The following is a 15,266-nucleotide window of genomic DNA, read 5'->3' as shown; positions in this document are numbered from 1 at the left end:
CATATTATGCGTTAAGGAGATAACAAAAGTTTTTAAATGCGATAATTACTTGGGCCATTAACAATAAGGATCTACATTAACATTAATTAATGCATTAGGAATCAAAATAATTTTGGTTATGTTCTTTTTTACATTAGACATTTCAATTTACATTTTTTAACATTCAGATATAGAATATATAAAGTAACATTACATTTTTGGACAGGAATGTTAAAAAAATGGTCGGTATGATTTTAGATTTTAAATTTTAAATGAAAGCAGTCTTATTTTTTCACCAAGGCAGCATTTATTTGATCACAAATACAGTGACGAAAGTAATATTGGTAAGGGTTTTCTATTTCCATAAATTTTAAAATGTAATTTATTCCTCTTATGGCAAAGGTGAATTTTCAGCAACCTTGATCCTTCATAAATCATATTAGCTGATTTGTTTAAATATTAAAAAGTTCTGCGGCTTAATATTTTCAGGATTTTCTTTTTTTTGATTAATATAAAGAGCAGCATATATGTATATATATCATTTTTTGTAACAATGTAAAAGTCTTTACTGTCATTTTTTACCAATTTAACATCGTTGCTGAGAAAAGTGTTAACTAAAAAAAGTTACTGACCTCAAACATTTGAACAGTTGTACGAAGCTATTGCATATATAAAATACAAAAAGTGTTATTATAAAAGAAAGACTATTATGAACAATGGTATATTTATAAAGTAATATTATCCTAGATTAAAAAATGATATAATACCTAATAAAATATCTAATGCAATAACTAAAGTGAACAAATTACCATTAATACTAACACTTACATTACCATTAATACTAACACTTACTATTCTATATATATCCATTTGAAAAAACCTTGCTACGAGTACTGTGCTAGACTAACTGGGACTAGTCACAGCACTTGCATATTGTTGCCCAATTGTTAACTTGATTGCTTCTATTGTTCTCCTCATTTGTAAGTTGCTTTGGATAAAAGCGTCTGCTAAATGATTAAATGCAAATGTAAATTCAACCTTTGTTAAAGTGAAGACTTCATCCAAACCATGCCCCCTGAACAGCAATGCAGACATAAAACCCAGCAGATTTTACATTTCTACATCAGAGTGATACAGAGGAATGCATTTGGATAAGTAAAAGGGTTTTGGATATAGTGTAAGAGAAACCAGGCTGGGAAACCTTCATAAAACAAAACAAGACTAAACAAAAAAATGGTACAGGCACTGTGTTATTCTGTATAAGCACTCTTATTGGGACCACAATCACACAGGAGAAAGAAACAACCAAAATTCCTTGAAATAAGTAAAATACATTGTTACATGAATCACTTTATATCTACTAAAAATGTAAAGTTTTAGCAAAAAATGTAAACCAAGTAGGGTACATTAATAGATTCAAATAACTTTTCTCACTGGCATCTTTCCCAGTATTTCAGGTAAATAAACTGAAACTACTCACATCTAACAAAGTAAAAACATATGAATAACAATATAACATTTTTTTTATAACAGCAGGCAAAGTAAAATACTGGTGGATGCATGAAAACAATTCTATCTGCATTGCTTCAAAGCGCATGGCAAGGCAAAAATCTATAGGTAAATACTCAAATAATATATGGCAAAATACTGCATACAGGGGCTTGCATGACATTTTATTGGTCTTAGCAGTTATGAATTTAATATTCTGAGCTGCCTCTTAACTATCATCTACTTCTATGTAAATATTAATGCAATATTTAGTATTATTAAATGTAGAGAGGTAGTGAGTGGAAGTGTATTTAAGAGGAAATGCTCATTTAAAAAATCTAATAAAGTATCAGTGGTAGTAACTGCCTGGTTGGCATCGTGCCGCCCACTCTGAGTTCGAGTCTGGCGCCTGTAGGAGGTCACGGTAGGGAACGTGTAGTTTGAGCACACAGTACCTGCGATCCAAGTCTGAATCACTGGGGGAGCAGTTTGTATAAGGTTGGTACTTGTCCTGTGGGCCAAAGAACGGAGAAAGATAAGTATATGCATTTGAACAGTTTCTCCACCAGAAGGTGGCACCAGTGAAACACAATGCAATAGTGGATCTCAACAAGCACTGAAATATAGACCGCTTTTGGGTGAAGACTAAAGATGACTTTAGTCCAGTCTGCACTCTCAGCTTGGGTGTCTGTCTTTGAGTTTTCAGGCTAGTAAAACACTTACTACTTCTTCACCGACATCCCCTGCTTTGCCTTTCTTTTTGTCCTTCTTGGTGTTCTTTTTGTCCTCATCCTTTTTCTTATTGTCCTTCCCAGGCAGGATATCGTCCACCCATGCCAGATCGTGTTGAGAAAAGACCATGTCCAACATCTTTCGTACCAACATGAGACCAAGAATCTGAGGGATCGAGAGACAGATTTGTAACTTTAATGTTCACTGTCCTTAAAAACCTTGAGAGGTGAATTACATGCTTAATCACAGAATTTCAGTTGATAAACCGAGCGGCCTGTTCACAGTGTGATTGAACTACAAAGTGCAATCAAACAAAGGACAATGATCCTTTACTAAATAGATTACATCCAGAAAGCTTTATTGAAACTAATATTGTTTTACGAGTCATGATATACATGAGGGCTTACGGCATTATGTGTGGCAATATAATATGTTACCATACCATGACCGGGAAGATGATGGCGAGGAATGTGGATTTGAGGACCCAGAGAATAGCTAAGCACACAATCTGCACCAGTGTGAACAGGTGGATTCTCCTCAGCGGTACATGACGCAGGTATGAAAAGTCTGGCTGGTGTTTTGCTGGCATCATGATCAGTTTGATCCTATCCCAGAACTATAAAAGACCAAATGTTTGATTAGACAAAAAGGGAAAATCTGTCATCATTTACTCAACCTCATGTCATTCCCAACCCAAATGACTCTTTTCAGTCTAATGAAAGTGAATAAGGACAAGGCTTGTCCAGTTCCAAAAGGACAAATCAAACCAATCTGATTCACTTTACAAAATGATTCGATCTGATTGATTTGTTCACAAATTGGATGGATCTGGTTCTCAAATGACTCAATGATCTGGTTGCAGTTCACTTGAGGGGAAGATTATTAGTGAATAACAACTTACATTTTGATCTTTTCTTCACACAAAACTATCGAATGGCTTTAGAAGCGCAAGAGTCATATGGATGACTTTTTACGATGTGTTTGTCTAAAACTAAGTCATTCGGGTTTGAAACGACAGGATGAGTAAATAAACTTCCTTTAAACAACGTCCTTTTTTACCTCACTTATATAAGACAATTAGTAATTCACATGCCAAAGATTGTCACATAGAAAAGAACACTTAAATGTTTAAAGACAACATCAGCTTTTAAGCATTTAGCCTCAAAGCACCATTAACTTAAATACATTTGTATTCATTCAGTACGGTTACAGTCTCCGTTCGATGGGTCCATGATTTTGCCGTTATCCTCCTCTTGTTCTCTAGCTGACATTAAACTAGACTACTAGAGCACAGCAAAGAAGCACCTGGCCACTGCCAAGCTACACAAGATGGTGGATTCTCACTGCGCTCTGACAGCCTCATCAAAATGCAGCTCAAAATTGCCTCAGTAAACCCAGCCAGCATGCAAATATCCATTCCCACAACATCACACTCTTCTTACCCTGCACTGTCACAGTGCGGAGAAATCACTCATTTCTAATCACTAAACACAGTTGTAGAGTGCATACAAATGAGTGTTACACTCAAAGTGCGGGTTGTGATGTTTTCCTGGTAAAGTTTGCTATGATATTAAAACTTTGCAATGTCAAAAAACATAAAAGTACATTGACTATTAGAGCTGTTCCAAACGGGGAGGAGGGGTTGAAAAAGGTTATATCCCTAAAGGCACTTACTTGGATGCCACTGAGAGAAGCAACACCCATGTAGAGGAACACTCCATACAAGACTGGCATAGGAATGAACTATAAACAGAAAAAAAAAGTACACTTCAGCTGCCAAAGCAACAGCAGTTACACTTAAAGTCAACATGAAGACAAAACGGACCCTATTTAATCATATAACAGTTATAATATAATAAGCATTCCATAAAATGGGCAAGACTTTACAATAAGGTCTCATTTGTTAACATTAACTAATGTATTAACTAACATGAACTAACAATGAGCAAATCAATCGTAACAGTATTTATTAATCTTTGTTAATGTTAGTTAATATAAAAATAGTTGTTCATTGTTCATGTTAGTTCATTAATGTTAACAAATACAACTTTTGATTCTAATAATGTATTAGTAGATGTTAAAATTAACATTAACTAAGATTAATAAATGCTGTAGAAGTATTGTTCTTTCTCAATTCATGTTTACTAAAGTAGGTAACTAATGAAACTTTACTGTAAAGTGTTACCAAAAATGTAATCTTTAAACAAAATGCCAAAACTTGTTCCTCCTCTGAAACAGATTTCCTTTCTGTTGATGTCACTTGTCTGGTGATGCGGGCTATTGGATTATGTTAACCAGTAGCCAAATAGCTATTCAATCATTGTTTTAGAAAGCTCACATTCTCAGTCTGGCTCCATTCTGGTACAGTGTGTAAAGGCCACTTTACACAATCCGATCAATTTATTGATGGATAAGACCTACCCTTTTTTCAGATTCACCAGATTATGAAAGTAAAATGAATTTCAGAGAAACAGATGTAGCTTGCTTTTGCTCTTAATTCTAACAGAACAGCGCACTTCCTGCAGGGGCATTTGCCTTTAAAAAAAGAATACTTGACCTTTAAAAACATTTCAACTGTATTTAAAGTCACATGAATAATAACAATAAAAAAAATTGTTGAATGCCATGGCCATAAGTGTAATTTCATCCGGCCAATTGAAGATGACTTTCAGGATGATATTCTATGTTCACTTTAATTGTTTTAGAAGTTCAGAGTATTTAAGTAAATACATACAATGTAAATGTCCAAAATTTTGGGGTCAGTAACATTTATAATCATATAGCAAGAATGCATTAAATTGATCACAAGTGACAGTAAAGACAAAAAAAAATATTTCAAATAAATACTGTTCTTTTGATCTTTCTATTTGAAGATTCCTGAGGGGGGGGATATTAATTTCCACAAAAAAAGATAGTGAAGCTAAAGCAGAGTAGATCATACAGACATCTTCATTGAACATTTTTTATGATAATAACTGCTAATCTACCCTAAATGATAGGTCAAGTCAGTATTAATTATCTCTGTCATTTCAACAAGCTCACTTGCAGGATGGGCGCTAAGAAGATAGACACTCCTGTCATCACAAACACCAGGATTCCTGTCAGTCTTTGTTCTCTGTAATTGGAAGAGAAGCAGAACAAAAATAAAAGAGAGTGGAGAACTGTGATATATGTACTGAACAGCCACAATTTTATTCTATGTATTTGTGTCATTTGTGTTGTAACTATACCATGCACAATAACAAAGTATGTTACTTTGGAAGCCACTTAAGCAAACACGTTTAGTGTTTAGTAGGCATTTTATACTTAATGTAAATTCTTAAACATAACAGTTGTCGATTTACACCAGACACGTACACAGTACATAAAAGTATTTCAGTGTTTCCGACCATCTACATTTTGAGGTTTGGCTTCTGTTCCATGTACATTAATTACTATTTGGATATAAATGTGACCCTGGACCACAAAACCAGTCACATAGGTAAATTTTATGAAATTGAGATTTATACATCATCTGAAAGCTGAATAAATAAGCTTTCCATTGATGTATGGTTTGTTAGGATACAGAGATACAGCTATTTGAAAATCAGGATTCTGAGGGTGCAAAAAAAATCTAAACATTGAGAAAATCGCCTTTGAAGTTGTCCATTTATGTTCGCGATTGTGCTGCATTTACTCACAAAAATAAATGTTTTACATATTTACGGTAGGAAAATTTACAAAATATTTTCATGGAACATGATCTTTACTTAATATCCTTATGATTTTTGCCATAAAAGAAAAATCGATAATTTTGACCCATACAATGTATTGTTGGCTATTGCCACAAATATACCCGTGCAACTTGTGACTGGTTTTGTGATCCAGGGTCACAAATATGGTCCATCTGCTTATGTAAATGAGATTTTATGACAATCAAGTTTTGATAGCCCACTCTCAATAACCATTTTATAATTTATAGCTTTCATTAAAGGAAATACGTCGTTAGCTAAAAATCACTTTTGTTTTTTTCTATATAGAGCCAGTCAGAAACTATCAGTGTTGAGACCTGCTATGGTTGCCATGTCCGTCTCACCTCACACCCAGGAACTGTGGCTGTTCTCCTGGTGCACTAGACTCGCTCTCCATCTTCAGCGAGTCAATGTGAGCGATGGAAATGACAGTGGCTGCCACGTACCACGGCAGGCCCATAAAAGAGCAGGCTGCCATCAGAATGCCCACCCACAGTAGATCCAGGTGATACCCACAACCTTTCTGTAACAAACAGATAGGAAATGTAAGGAAGGCAATGGAAATGAAAAGAACAGGAGTGATTAGGGACCTTCTCACTGCATGGATACCTTTAACTTATTTTCCTTGCGGTTTACAATGACAGCACTGATCTGCTGATCCATGAAGATGAGGATAGTTACGAGGAGAGCAGGGACGGAGCTTGCCAGGTAAACCCACCACGGATTCTTTCCGAATGGCATCACAAACCAACCCCGGTCGGGGCGTGTGGGCTACATGATTTGAAAACAAAATAACCAATACACCTTTGAGAAAAACTAAAGAGGAAGCTTGATAGTCACAAAAAAAATGATCAAGATCAGTGTCTTTCTTCAGAACATGCGAGTTGAACTTCATTTACTCTCACCTTGAACTCTGTGGGCACAATGAGTTTGGGTGTTTTCAAACCTATAAGCATGTCCAGCCCCACAAACGTCATGATGGACATGAAGATGGAGAAGTCACTAATTAACTTCCTCAGCTTGATAGAAACAAAACATATTCAAAGAATGAATAAAACACATAGCTGCAGCTGCAGAAATATAGCACAATGCTGTTGAAGAGATACGTGTAACATACTGGTCTGCAAGCCTGCCACCTTTCTATGAATTGCACAGTTTTGAATGCAGAAATGAATGTCAACACAAGATCACGGAAGAGTTATTTATTTATTTAATGCTTGCACTCAGAGACTGAGAGACTGATGCATGCTTCCGTTCCAAACACATACACTGCGTCCAAAATCAAATACTTCCCTACTATATAGTATGCAAAAAGGTATGCCAAAAGTGTAGTATGTCCAAATACACAATATTTAAAAAAACTGTAGGCGAAAAGTCCCCAGACCACCTACTACTTTGCCGAGATTCTGAATCTGAAGCACGCATCTGAAGGACACTTTACTATAATAATAATCATCATACGCTCTATAGCGCCTTTAAAGGAGCTTCTTAAAGTATTTTAAAGGGTAGACAATAGAAATACAAAGGAAATACAATTACATTACTATCCCATAAGGCCACAGGAGATGATTTATGAATGGCAGTATAGTGACGCAACTGATGCAGGTAGGTCATTCATACTCTATAGAACATGCTTTTTTAACTGTCACAAAGTAAGTCCAAATTCAGATATAGCACCTATACTCAGACGCATAGGCGTCGATTTCGGGGGGGGGGGGGGGCGGGGGGGACGCGTACCCACCAGATTTCGTCATGAGTCATTTTGTACCCACCACTTTTAACTTCCGTCCATATTAATTTGACTTTCGGTTAGATTTTTTTGACCGTTTTCAGTGGTTGTGAGGAGCAATATGAGAGAGAAATTTGGTAATCATTGTCTGACCCAACAAAAAAACATTATAATATTCATTTTATTTTATTTTCCGTGTTCGCATTTATGAGGGAAAAAACAACGTGTCAGTTCTCGGTTACAGACGTGAGCACTCTGAAAGCGGCACTAAAAGACTGCTTTAAAACTTTCACAGAGACCTCAAACAGAACAGCTGCCTGTGAATTTCGTTTTGTATTAATTATATCTTAATTTTAATCAATGTTTCATGAACCAATTGCCTGGATTTAATAAATAAGAAGTAAATAGGCCTATAGCAGATAATCACGACATTGGAGGTGCCGGCGAGTGAACTGGAGTTCGTCTCATAAATGAACCGAAACTCAGCGTATAATGCACATTCACATTCACAGCGTATTTAGACGCAGTCATAATCATTAATTTTACCGGTTCTTTGTGGCAAGCTTTATGCGTGCGGTCGTGCGCTTGAGTGCGGCTATATTACATAAACGAGTCAGACGGTATGCGATTTCAGATATAGCGATAGAATAAATTAATGTCATTATACTGTATGTAAGACACCATATACATGCAATAAGGAATGTATTAAGGACTGCAACAGTCGTTTATACCGTGTCGTTTATGAGTTTATACCGTGTGATCAAGCTTTGTTTCATAATTGAGATATATTTAGAAGTGTAAATGTAATACACTGATTATGTTTTTACTGTAATAATTACTACAAACGTATTAGTTTTCTTTAACGTATTCGTATTTAGTTTATTTAAGAGATCCAACCAAATCAGTCAAGCGCCCTGTAACAGAACGCATAAAGGATGTTGTAGTCACATGACTCTTGTACTAAAGGTGTAAATAATAATAAACAACAATACTAATAATATATGGAATAATTCTCTGTTATACTCTTTAAAAAAATAGTTTTTTTTTTTTAAGTGACATTAATATAAGTTTTGTGTGACACATGCATGATTACACCCACATCACATTGTTCACCTTTCATGATTTTGCAGTAATAAAGCTCTTTTGATTGAACTAACACTATGAAAGATCCTACTGGTCTTACTAAATCCCATCAGTAATTAGGAAAATGCAGAATAAAAGTTAGAGACAGACAACTTTTCTTAAACAAGACTCGAGGTTTTGACATAAAAGAGGAAATGACATGTCTAAGATAGCTACTAAGGACAAAGAGTGCAAGTGTAAAAATCTGTTTTAGCAAGAGTTAGGTAAGAAAAAGGGCAAAAAATCTTCACTGGTATTACCTTTGTGGGAAAGTAGCGACTGAATTTGAACTTCTTCAGAGTGACAGTCATAGTGTAGGTCCCGAAGAACAAAATGAAGGACATGAGAGCAAGATCTGGAACATACTTGCAGGTTTTTCCCACCAGTGAGCCCCCATATTTCACACATTCCTTCTTACTCAACTGAGTCCAGTCCAGAGCTGTTACGTTTAACTGAGAAGATGGGAGAAACGCAGAGAAAAAAAAAAGGTACAAATCAGGGATAGGAGGGAGGAATTTAGACAAAGCAAAGGGTCGTGTGGTGGATAAATGGCAAAAAAGAGAAAAAGAGAGAATAAAACAGGACAGGACCAAAAACACAGCAGGCAAGATCAGTAACAAAGGATGCATTTTAATTAAACTAATTGGATTCACTCATCATGACATAATACAAAAAAACTAAATATCATTGTGGGCTATAAAATCAGTGATAGTTAGTGCAAATACAGTGGATTCAAAGGCTATAATCTAATTCGAGGTCATGCTAACACAAATGTTAACACAGATGTGAGTGAGGTGAAGACAATAGGCACTTACACCAAAGAGAGCAGAGGAATTATCTGGCACTGGGACTACAACATCGAAGATCATTGGTGCCACTGAACAAACAGAGAAAGGGAGAATCAGAGAGGAAAATGAGCAGAACGAATGGAAATCTGAAAAAACACTTTGTTAGAAGGATTTATCCAGGATCAAAGCCAGCTTTGGCAAATGTAAATGACTGCAGGTGTAGCCCAACTAAAATTTTCATTTGGTTTTTGAAACAACTACTTTCAAAAAACCTCACTGCTAGTTTTCATTCACTACTGCAGGCCATTAGACTAAGTAGAAACTGTCCAGGTGAAACTCATGCATATTGAAAAGTACTCACATCAATCAGCAGTCACGTTTGGGGTTTGCAGCAAAAACAAACATAACACAAATAAGTTACAATAATCACATGCACTCAGCCAGTTCTCTTTAAACACCCAATGGAACTTTGTTTAATCAAGAAATTAATATTTGACATATGAATGTATGCATATTGACAGTGCAGTGACTCCAAAGTGAAATGTATTCAGTAACACTTTACAATAAGGTTTGATTCGTTACCATAAGCTAATGTTTAAAGTATAATGAAATAACATTGAATCATACCTCTACAGCATTTTAATAATGTTCACAGTACATACACTATACCGCTCAAAAGTTTGGGGTCGGTAAGATTTATTAAAAAATGTTTTTGAAAGAGGTCTCTTTATGCTCATTGTTCACCAATCATTATTTGATCTTGATCAAAAATACTCCGCTCTACAGTAATTTGAAAGTGATTGCAGTACCAGGTTTGGCCACAATCTTACATACGGCTCCTTTAAATATTAAAAAAACTTTTGAATAATGGTTTTCTATTTTATATATTATTTTAAAATTTGATTTAAAAAAATTACGAGGACGGTCAAAAAAAAGAGAATGTTTATTTTATTTTTTTATTTTTAAATGAAACCCATGGATGAAACATTTGCAATATGATCAATAACATGCATTTCGAAAATAGATTTTAATTTTAATTTACATTCATTTTCATTTTATGTCGATTTTAAACATGGTTAAGCATTCTTAAATGATACCAGTTAGCACATTAACTTTAGCAGCTTTAAAATACTTAAAAAATAAAATAAAAACTTTAAACTAAACCAATTTTACAGTTTTTTTGATACAGTTAAAACAAATAAAACCTAACAAAATTAAATTGTTAAAATAATTAACAAGTTAAAGTATTTTGAACAAATATAAGTTTACAATGAACAATAGTATATTTTTAAATTAGTTCATGATTCATAATGCCTTAAAGGGTTAGTTCACCCAAAAATGAAAATTCTGTCAGTAATTACTCACCCTCATGTTGTTCCAACTCCGTAAGACTTTCGTTCATCTTCGGAACACAAATTAAGATATTTTTGATGAAATCTGAGAGCTGGATCACTCCTTCATAGGCTGCAAGGTAATTGATATCTGCCAGCCCAGAAAAGTTAGTAAAGACATCGTTAAAATAGTCCAAGTGACAACAGTGGCTCAACCTTTTTATCAAGTAAGTTTATCAAGTGACGAGAATACTTTTTGTGCGAAAATAAATAAATAAATAAATAACGACTTTATTCAACCATCTCTTCTCTTCCATGTCATTCTCCTAATCTGTTGACGTAGTGTAACGTAGGCTCACTATTGGCCGACGCTGGTCATGTGTGTGATGCGTGTGATGTTGGCCAATAGTGAGCCTCCGTTCTGACAGAGAACAGAGAAGCGCTCCGCTGTTACACTACGTGAACTCACTCAGAGGCCCACACAGAAGAAAATGAATAGTTGAATAAAGTCGTTATTTTGGGGGGTTTTTGCGCACAAAAAGTATTCTCGTCACTTGATAAACTTAAGGTTGAGCCACTGTAGTCACTTGGACTATTTTAACGATGTCTTTACTTACTTTTCTGGGATAGCAGATATCAGTTACCTTACAGCCTATGAAGGAGTGAGCCAGCTCTCAGATTTCATCAAAAATATCTTAATTTGTGTTCCGAAGATGAACGAAAGTCTTAAGAGGTTGGAACAGCATGAGGGCGTATTGTAAATTGTTACCATTTGTTCTTCATGTGTAAATCTTGACACACTAAATTAAGGTAAATTTGCTCTACATCCAATTTATTCCACAATTAGTTCTCCATTTCAGAACTGATGTGCTCTACGCCAAGAATGGACTTACTCGGATCTGGCGCCACACACTCGCACTTGTAGGCCGTAACGTAGTCTGGTTTGAAGTCAGTGTTGATGGGATAGTATTTAAAGGATCCCACCATCTTCTTGATGGCATCAGAGATGAAAATGAAGGAGATGAGGCTAGAGAAGCCTTCCTCCGTGAAGCGCGTCATGTACTTTATGATGTAACTGGCATCCGTGACGACCAGGAGCAAACACTGCACACAGGAGTGCATTCCGATCCACAGCCTAAGCTCCATGTAATCAATCCCATTATTCCTGACGAAAAGAAAGTTTAAAGAAAAAACAAAGAGAGGTAAATACTAGGGCAGTGAACACAAGAGAGCAATATTTGCATCAGTGAAGACTAAAAGAGAAGATTTATGAGGGTCTTTCACATGATGAAAGTGAGCAATCAAGGCTGTACTTTTTTTGTCCTCAATAATAGACTGTGAAATTATGATGGATTGGTGCAAATGGCTCTCTCACTTGCTGAATTCATAAAGCAGTTTCTCAAAGATGAGGATGGGGCCTGTTGAGCTGAGAATAATGAGAGGTTGACCGCTAAACAAGCAGAAAACCGTTCCAGCTAGAGCGGTGCCCAAAAAACTCTCCATCACACCCTGACAGACAGTTAAACAGGGAGAGAGAGACAAGGAAACAAGGTGAGAAAGAGAGGGACAGAAAAGAAAAGGGCTATAGATGAAGCTATGTCACAAGCGTCCTTGTTAAATGCTCCATAAAAGATGATGACATGCAACTTTAAGCAAACTGTCATGTTCAGTGTCGAGTAGAAAACTGCGAAGTGTACCTGGTAATTGTCTGTGGCATCCCCTAGAAGCCCCCCAAAGGTGATTGCATTGGTTATGCAGCCCAGGTAGATGAAGAGCACCGCAGAGATGGACTGAATGTGGATGCCGTCATAAAAGTCGCTCGGGTACCAGGGGATCTTCCTCTTGATGTCAAGGAAAAGGCCACCACAGAACCTGCCCCGTAAACATAGATGTTTAATCCATTATTCATCAGTGACTTGTCCTCTTTATCTTGTATTAGACAGACAGAGGCAAGATATATCTTGAATATTAGCACTGAGTAATGGCACCAATTTCCTATCTCTAAGTCCTCACATACCCTCTCCAGCCCAAGTGCCAAAAAGCACATTACATTTTCCCTTTTCGACATATTTATTAAGATACAAACTCTCTTAAACCTTGGAGCTCTGAAGTATCTTTCAAAAGAACACTTTAAAACTGGGTCTTTAAGATCAATAGGCAAATGTAAATGTGCCATACACTCAGTTGGTATACAGGGCTGGGCGCAATTCAGAACTAAATTGTGGTTGTCATTTAAATTTCAATTAAATTCCTGATTTTAAGCTGAATTTGAATTGAGGTGGTAAATATAAGGCAGAATTAAAATGGATGAATGGATGGATGGTGCCTAATTATGTCAGTCAGTGTATTCACACACCCACCTCCCCGTAAATGCCAATTCTTCGCCAAGTTCATGTGGAACAGGCATTTCCTCATCCTCGCCAGCAGCCCCACCGCCGCCTGCTGTCCCGTTCATCTGACCCAGCTCATTGAGGTTAAATACAGACTTCCTTTTCAGAGAAACAAAGAGGAATGTAAAGATGTGAAGCATATGGGCCGAACAAAGATACAGAAGAAGAATGAGCTTTACCTTTTGTCTGCTGAGGGAATTTTTTTGGGGGGTTCTATGCGAATTTTGGGGTCCCATTCTCCAGGTGGAAGTACAATCACCTCGTCCAGGAACTCATCAATTCCAGCAATCAGATCCTCCCGGTCCCTGGCTTTATATGCTACATCACTGAAGAGCTGTGGATAAAAAAGAGGAAATAAATATTTGGATCACTTTAAAGGGCAATGTATGAGTTTATCTTTTTATCCAAGTTTATCTGGAAGAATTGAACATTAAAGATAAGTAAAGAAAAATATTAAAGGTATAGTGGAGGATTTTCTTTTTCCGGGTGGATCATCAAGACTATTGGTCCTCCTAGTTGTCAATCATTCTGGTGATATGTTTACGTAAGGCCTTCGTACGTGCTCGTCCCTAGGTAGTTTTCGCTTTCTGCGCATGCGAACTTTCGGGTGTATGTGTGTGGTGAGCTACGGTTTCAGCCATTCATTGAAGCTCGCCGTTCTCACCGGGTTTTTTCAAAATGTCTGAGGGTCGCAAGAGAAAAAGTGTCTACGAATTGTATGACAAGAAGAGAAAGGCCTCTGAAGAAAGAAACAAGACCAGAGTGTTTTTGGGAGAATATTTCACACACTGGCGTGCGCTAAAAGCACAGGTTGGGCTTCCCACTGATGCCTCAGTCGCGAAGTTTCTACAACGACAGGTAAAGTTTGGCATGCTACTTGGAGAAATCCATTTAAAATCACTGCTAGTAAAAGTTAATGTAAGCTATGATTAGCGATGCTAGCCCTGGCACAAGTCACGCACCGCGCAGACACGGTAAACATCTCAATTTGTATAAAGTAGCCTTATGACCAAATGGTAAAAGGTATCACGCTGAAATGTTCTAAAACCTTGTGTGTTCATTTCTGATAATTCCAATGTGTTCACATAGTATTTATTACACAAATGCAACAAATCTACTTCTCCATTGCAGATCATGTCTTGAGTCCTCACTCAATCGATCAGTATAATAAGTGAATAAAACACGGAAGGGCATTTGACATTTTGTCTTGCATGAATGTTTTTGAGTTAGAGTGTTTTTGGGAGAATATTTCACACGCTGGCGTGCGCTAAAAGCACAGGTTGGGCTTCCCACTGATGCCTCAGTCGCGAAGTTTCTACTATGAGCCATGCCAACAGCAACTTGTAAACAGAGCGTGCACGAGGAGAACTAGGCTCGTGCGTGCTCTCTCGTGCACACGTTTTATAGGCGTTCCCTCTCAGGAGCAGGTAGAGCGTTGCGCATGTGCATTTTTTCAAAAAGTGGAGAGGGGGGTTATTTTCTAAAATTTGGGAAAATCCTCCGCTATACCTTTAACTGTATAACAAATCAATCAAACTTACATCATCCACCATGAGAGTGGCAATGGCCCGTCCAATCTCATTGTAAGATTTGGCTTTACCAGGAGGCCCAAGTAGCACAAACAAGAATCTGTCCATTAAGAGATATATGTTCAAAGCTTTAGTTCATTAAACATTTTCCATGATCTTTTTATAGACATAATGTGAGTTTTTAATGTGCAAAACTGTTACCTGGTGGGCACTGGGACTTCCGTCAGACCCCCAAGAGTAGTGGCCTGAGACAGCCGAACGAAGGCAACAAAGGGTTTATCTAAGAAGTCCACTTCTCCCACCAGAACATTGGATGCCTCTGCATCTCTGGGGATTTTCTTCATGAACTTGTTCTTCAGCTGAAATCAAAGTGAGTAAAGAAAAAATAACATAAAAGGATTTTGTAAGTACAAAAGGACCCATGTGCTGTCCTTTAACCCTTCTGTT

At 36.8% G+C, this 15,266-nt stretch overlaps 1 protein-coding gene across 3 annotated transcripts in view; it reads right to left on the bottom strand.

Annotated features, from left to right (window-relative positions):
• The window catches only part of slc4a5a (solute carrier family 4 member 5a), a 41,167-nt gene that overhangs the window by 932 nt on the left and 24,969 nt on the right, over positions 1-15,266 (bottom strand). The window contains exons 9-25 of one of the 3 annotated variants that reach the window (XM_084413286.1): positions 15,021-15,178; positions 14,832-14,919; positions 13,470-13,624; positions 13,261-13,389; positions 12,598-12,772; positions 12,276-12,409; positions 11,794-12,065; positions 9,597-9,631; positions 9,042-9,233; positions 6,836-6,949; positions 6,540-6,701; positions 6,275-6,453; positions 5,242-5,314; positions 3,874-3,942; positions 2,642-2,815; positions 2,191-2,364; positions 1,923-1,978 (exon numbers count right to left, since the gene is read on the bottom strand). In XM_084413286.1, the coding sequence (XP_084269412.1) occupies positions 1,923-1,978; positions 2,191-2,364; positions 2,642-2,815; positions 3,874-3,942; positions 5,242-5,314; positions 6,275-6,453; positions 6,540-6,701; positions 6,836-6,949; positions 9,042-9,233; positions 9,597-9,631; positions 11,794-12,065; positions 12,276-12,409; positions 12,598-12,772; positions 13,261-13,389; positions 13,470-13,624; positions 14,832-14,919; positions 15,021-15,178 (2,339 nt within the window). Of the gene's footprint in view, positions 1-1,922; positions 1,979-2,190; positions 2,365-2,641; positions 2,816-3,873; positions 3,943-5,241; positions 5,315-6,274; positions 6,454-6,539; positions 6,702-6,835; positions 6,950-9,041; positions 9,234-9,596; positions 9,659-11,793; positions 12,066-12,275; positions 12,410-12,597; positions 12,773-13,260; positions 13,390-13,469; positions 13,625-14,831; positions 14,920-15,020; positions 15,179-15,266 lie in introns of all 3 variants that reach the window. The other 2 variants (XM_084413285.1, XM_084413287.1) reach the window with 2 other exon arrangements.

This window comes from Rutilus rutilus (assembly GCF_951802725.1).
Source record: "Rutilus rutilus genome assembly, chromosome: 7".
NCBI lineage: Eukaryota > Metazoa > Chordata > Actinopteri > Cypriniformes > Leuciscidae > Rutilus > Rutilus rutilus.
The sequence above is the reverse complement of the archived record's forward strand: the minus strand, read 5'-3'. Positions and strand labels throughout refer to the sequence as shown.